The sequence below is a fragment of the Plectrocnemia conspersa genome, unplaced genomic scaffold, assembly GCF_051122295.1.
Source record: "Plectrocnemia conspersa isolate PC_06_02 unplaced genomic scaffold, ASM5112229v1 ptg000006l, whole genome shotgun sequence".
NCBI lineage: Eukaryota > Metazoa > Arthropoda > Insecta > Trichoptera > Polycentropodidae > Plectrocnemia > Plectrocnemia conspersa.
In genome coordinates, this window is record NW_028277170.1 from 17,935,580 (window position 1) to 17,941,899 (window position 6,320).

Consider the following 6,320-nt stretch of genomic DNA (forward strand, 5'->3'; position numbering starts at 1 on the left):
GATTCAACAGAAAATGGACTTGATTGAAATTCAAGATGGAATTAAGAATTTAATTAGTTATGACTATGTTCCAAAAGAAAATGAAATGACTCCTTTTGAATAAATTTGAAATAAATGTAAAATTCCTATATAAAAATAAATATTAACCGAAAATATATAAATTTACTTATTGTACGTGAAAAGTAAGCTCTCCCCCGATAATAAGACCTAACTCATATTTTGGACCAAAAAAGAAAGTAAGACAGTGTCTTATTTTCGGAAAAAGACGGTATTTACTAAGAGTTAATATTGATATTTTATTAATTATATCTTATTTATATTTATTAATAAGTATTTAATAGTAATTATTATTATTATTATTTAAATATTACAAACAATAAAAACCAATCACAAAAACAGTTGACAATATTAAAACAGTCGAAATAACGTATAAATATATTCACAAGTATTTACAAATCACAATTATCATTGAAATATTGATGACATAATTTAATTTCGATTCATAAATTAAAGTATAAAAAAACGAATTTCCGCGATGCGTTTGTGCTAGCCCTAAAAGTGGCCTAAAGAAGCACGATCGAAACCGCGCGCGAAATACAAACGACTAAAATTAAGGCGTGACTTTATAATTATATATACCACTGTTTCATCGCAAATTCTATAAATAAAATCACTGAAATCGTTTACTAGGAACTCAAACTGATTTTTAAAACATATATTGCCAACTTTTACCTTTCCGTTTCTTTAAAAAACGAAGGTTTTAAAGAGCGCATCATATCATGCGCTTGGCGTTAGACAGTAGATTTAGTTGCGCATCATATCATGCGCTTAGCGTTGAAAGGATTAATAGTAATAAAATTAAATATTTAAATAATTATTCTTATTCCTCTTTTTATTCATGCTTGATAATTCGTCGTATTTGGACCTAATAGAGTTTATGGACGAATTTGACATGTGCTTTCGATTTGATGCTGTCACGATGGCGTTTATCAAAACTGGTATACCTTTAATTTTTATCTAATTAATTAACATTCGACACTAGCTTTGCTCTTGTAAATCTATTAAATTTCATCTTTGCAGAACCTGTCATGGAAGGCGACGAAGAAAAATTTGCTTCTGATGGCACTATTCAATGTAAAGTCGAGGTAATAAAACGTGATATGTAGTATATAACGTAATATATAACACCATAAATCGTAATATATCACACTTGTTGATGCATATAGTCTTAAATAGCGTTGTTTTTTAAGTGCCCTAATGTGAAATATGAATACGAAAGCAGCGATGACATCTCCCTAAACAACGTAGACGACATGTTCGAAATAGGTTATACATACTTAAAAATATAGTATAATGTAACTTTTTAATTTATTTCAATTATTAATTTCTATATATATATATTATTTCAGAAATGCATGATGTTAAAGATATTCTTAACGTGAATACTATCGGTGTGGATGTCTTATCTCAACATACTTACGACGTCTCTAAAGTAATAGTCAAATGGATATCAAAATCTATTTGTTTTAATATTTACAACTTATCTAACGAATATTTGTTTTAATTTTAGAAACCAGAAATAGAAAAAGGTTACAAAGTTCAATTTACGAATAGTGATTCTTATGAAAATAAATGTGATAAATGTGGAGAAGCATTTAAATTTAAAAAATATCTTAAACAACATATGAAAGTTCATCGAGACAATCGTGACTTTGAATGTAAAAAATGTGGAAAAACATTCATGTATACATCTAAACTTTTAGTGCATATGAAATGTCATAGTGATATTCGTGACTTTGAATGTAAAGAATGTGAAACAACATTCACATGTAAATCTAAACTTTTAGTGCATATGAAAAGTCATGGTGATGTTCGTGACTTTGGATGTAAAGAATGTGGAAAATTATTCACATCTAAATATATACTATCAGGGCATATGAAAATTCATAGTCATATTCGCGATTTTATTTGTGAAAAATGTGGAAAAGCATTCATATATAAATCTAAACTTCTAAAGCATATGAAAACTCATACCAGTGTTCTAGACTTTGAATGTGAAATTGAATTTAAATATAAAAATATTCTTTCAGGTCATACGAAAACTCCTACTATTCGTGAACTTAAATGTGAAACATGTGGAAAAGCATTCTTTAGTAAATACATTCTTTCACGGCATATTCATTCTCATAATGATGTTTGTGATTTTGAATGTGAAAAATGTGCAAAAAAATTCAAATATAAAAGCATCTTTTTAGTACATATGAAAACTCATAGCGATGTTTATGAGTTTGAATGTGAAAAATGTGGAAAAGAATTCAAATATGAAGCCAATCTTTCAAGGCATATGGCAACTCATGATGATGTTTGTGACATTGAATGTGAAAAGTGTGGAAAAGCATATACAAATAAATATAGACTTTCATTGCATATGAGAACTCATAAAACTATTCGTAACTTTGAATGTGAAAATTGTGGGAAAGCATTCTTAACTAAATACCTTCTTTCACGACATATTCAATCTCATAGTGATGTTCGTGATTTGAAATGTGAAATATGTGGTAAAGCATTTGCACATAAAAATGTACTTTCAGAACATTTGAAAACACATAGCAATATTCGCAACTTTAAATGTGAAAAATGTGGGAAAGCGTTCTTGTATAAATCTAAACTAATAACGCATATGACAACTCACAGCAATGTTCGTGACTTTGAATGTAAAAAATGTGGTAAAGCATTCACATGTAAAAATATACTTACAGGACATATGAAAATTCATAGCACTATTCGTGACTTTGAATGTGAAAAATGTGGAAAGACATTCATATATAAATCTCAAATTTTAGGGCATATGAAAACTCATAGCAATATTTGTAACTTTAAATGTGAAAAATGTGGCAAAACATTCAGATACAAATATAAACATTTAATGCATATGAAAACTCATTGTGATGCACTTTTAACTGAAAACTAACTATCACACCATACTAAATTTCATAAAGCTTTTAGATGTAATAAATGTAGAAAAGCATTCAAATCTAAACACATTATTTCAGTTAATATCTCAGCAATGTTTGTGATTCTGAATGTAAAAATGTGAAAAACTTTTTCTTATTACATTAGTCAAAATTTTCTCACCTGCTGCGATTAACATAATTTTTACAACTTTTTTTTTCGTTTTACATATGTATTATATTATTTTTGTAATAAAGAAAATGTCCTGTATTGATCATTGTTTTACTTTTTCAATATTCCAATTTCATAGCAGCTAAGGCGGAAAATACCGTATCGCATAAATAAGACGCTATATATATAATATTAATAATAACGCTTATATAGCATTTTTCCACAAAGTATTAAACTCTTCCCTTCGATTCAACCAAAATTGATCTAAAGTTCCAGTCGCAAATGTTTGTTTCAATGAAATATCGCATTAAAATTCTATCAATTGTTGGTTTTCGAATGTTGTCAATCCAAACGCATCATGTTTTTCAAATCAAGATCATTGAAATAATATAAAAGTGCATTATCGACTCTCGCAAATGTCCAGAAAAAAGATTTTTGTTCACTTCAAAATCATTTCTGGTATAGGAGTCATTTTAAAGAAGGAAACGGGAAACCAAATGAAACACGTTGAACATATTTTTTTGTAATTTTTATTTACATGGCTCTAATTTTTTATAAATGCTTCTACTTTGTCTTTCTAAATCATGCAATGCAATGATAAAATTGTTTTTCCTAAATAAATTTGCTTTTACCTTATAATTTTCATAAAAAATATTACAATTTCCCCTATGTATAGCTTCACACGTGCCGGATGGATTCGTCCAGCAGCGGGCCGGCGCCATGTAGTGGGAGTAGTGTTGTAAGGGCTTACTTACCATTTCAGACGTGCCGGACGAATCCATCCGACGCTGGCTGCCGGGTTGTCACTCACTACAACTGTCCGGCGCCGGGTACCGGGTTGAATGTGGCGGGGGGAAAACTCAAACATGAACCGGGCCGGCAGTCACCCGTTGACAGTGATTCTGGTATCTTGTAATAAAATTATTAAATATATTCCTCGTGTTTAGGCAATAGCGGAAGAAATAGACCTCGAAATTTTTATTATATTAGTAGAATCTCTTTTAATTATGTTAGTAGAATACATACAAAAATAAAATCCTAACGCGAAATGCGTGGAAGGACTTATGTGAAGCCGTTAATCCTATATGACTGACATCAGTTGACGGGGTATAGGTCGGGTTATATATCGGGCCAATATAGATTTGTTATGGCCAAAACTGGTCGGCGCAGAAGTAGCATTGTTGTGACGGTTTTCGCTCTCTCGACCAGCAATCTTCCGCGCATTCGGACGCGTCGTCTTACGTCCGCCTTGTAATGTAAACACCTCAAATAATTCAATAAAACATTACTGCAGTGGCCAATCTGTGTCTAATTGCCACCTGTCACCATCACGTCGCCAAAGTTTTAGAACTTTAATTAGGTCAAGTTGGGTTTAGTTAATTCGCGTAGGTTATGTTTTGGTTTGAACAGCAAATGGACGTTCTGCGACTGTCAAATTAAGTTTCATAGACATTTTAAAACAACATATAATTTCACTAGCGCCTATCAGTTAAATTATATTCTTGCTATATAATTCTACTTGTGAAGATGTATTTGGACTTCACAAGTGAAAATATAACTTCAGTGAAATATACAAATACAATAAGTAAGTAAATGTAAAAATTAGTACGTATGGAAAAGTTGAAATCATATAATTTTAGAATCATCTGCCAGATAAATTATATTTTCAGCAAATATCGAGTTAACTCTTCTGAGCAAATAAAGTTACCAAGAAAATCCATTGATTTTTCTACCGTCTTCTTGGTTGCGTGGGGTTCTTGTTGTAAATTTACCCTTCTTTAATTTATACGGAAAGGTCTTTTTTAAATCAACACCTTTCCTAACGTTTTAAATGTCTGTGAACTGATGCAGACGACATATTGATCTATTGTGTTAGCTTTTGTGTTAATAATCTCGAACCAGCTTTAATGGCAGTCCTAATATCCTAACTAAAAATTCCTGAGTACTACCTTATATAAATATTCAATGGTAAAATTCCCGGAACGAAAGTTTTATGACCATATTTGACACTTTCTAAATTTATATCATCCATACTCATTACTTTATAAATGTTTTTAATTGCTATTGTTGCATTATGACCGAGCTTGCAAATGTAAAAAACGCGAGTACCCGTGATATACCGTAATGGGACAACCTGATAATATAACATATAAATACATATATAAAAATAAATAAGCTGACACGTAGGTTAGAATATGTATTTGTATTTAATTATTTTTGCCGCACCCGTGCTATACCGTTTTGTCAGAGAATTTTGCAAGAGGGAGATGGGTGAGTACATCGGATGGTGAGTAAATCCTCTTTTACTCTCGCGCGGATTCACTTGCATGTGTGCGAGCGAGATGCATAAGATTTACATCGAAGCGCAGAATATTCCTACGCTTCTCAATTATTTTTTGTCTTAACAAGTATATTTAATATTTTTACTTCATTAACTCTAGTTTAAAGAATATTTATAGCGATGGCCGAAAGATATAATAATTCCGATGAATTTGATCTCGAATTTCAAGGTGTAGAATTTATTTTAGATAACGAAGACGCGTTTGAAGTGTACGAATCGAAATTAAGGGAAGATTATTAAAGTTACGAATTATTCACTTTTCACATTTACATTTAAAATTATTATTTATTATAAAATCAGTAATAACAATTTTTCATTATTTATAGTTCATATAAAATATATCAGAATCATCAGAGTGTAATAAAAATACGGAATATGCGTATAATGTAAGTATGATATCAAATTTTGTTATGATAAAAAAATATGAAAAATATATATTAATTTGCAGGAAACTTCTTATTTATTGCGAATATTTGAGAAGTCGCATGTACTTAACGTCATCGGGTCTGAGATTGAGTAAGAAATGCGTTTGTGTGCATGTATCAACAATGGCAAAAAGGCATAGCATGGTCTCATTCTACGCTCGATTAGAAATATTTCGATCTTTCGACATTTGAGCAAATCAATTTAAATGTTTAAAATACATATATAACATAATCATTTTAATATTTGGTACATTTATGAATCACAAAAAGATACTTTCAATTTTAAATTTTATATCGGTCTTTCGACAGCTAAAAAATATATATTAACAATCTTCAGTTTCCGTAATTAAGTGAGAGATATGGCTTCGTTATTTGTATTCGTTATGAATTAATTACCTCTACAAGGGCGTGGGTGGCGTTGTTGTTTTATT

At 30.3% G+C, this 6,320-nt stretch overlaps 1 protein-coding gene across 1 annotated transcript; it reads left to right on the forward strand.

Annotated features, from left to right (window-relative positions):
• The first annotated feature begins 930 nt into the window (after window positions 1-930).
• Window positions 931-3,222, forward strand: LOC148234406 (uncharacterized). Its single transcript, XM_088188161.1, has 5 exons — window positions 931-998; window positions 1,081-1,145; window positions 1,251-1,326; window positions 1,410-1,492; window positions 1,571-3,222. The coding sequence occupies exons 1-5, from the start codon at window positions 938-940 to the stop codon at window positions 2,969-2,971; spliced, it is 1,686 nt and encodes a 561-aa protein (XP_088044287.1). The 5' UTR covers window positions 931-937; the 3' UTR covers window positions 2,972-3,222.
• The last annotated feature ends 3,098 nt before the right edge of the window (window positions 3,223-6,320 follow it).

What these genes read in the sequence shown, in the direction of transcription:
- LOC148234406 (XM_088188161.1), top strand. Translation starts at nt 938, where the DNA reads ATGGACGAATTTGACATGTGCTTTCGATTTGATGCTGTCACGATGGCG. An exon ending in GATGGCGTTTATCAAAACTG is followed by an intron (nt 999 to 1,080) that starts GTATACCTTTAA and finishes TCATCTTTGCAG; the next exon opens with AACCTGTCATGGAAGGCGAC. An exon ending in ATACTTACGACGTCTCTAAA is followed by an intron (nt 1,493 to 1,570) that starts GTAATAGTCAAA and finishes TTTTAATTTTAG; the next exon opens with AAACCAGAAATAGAAAAAGG.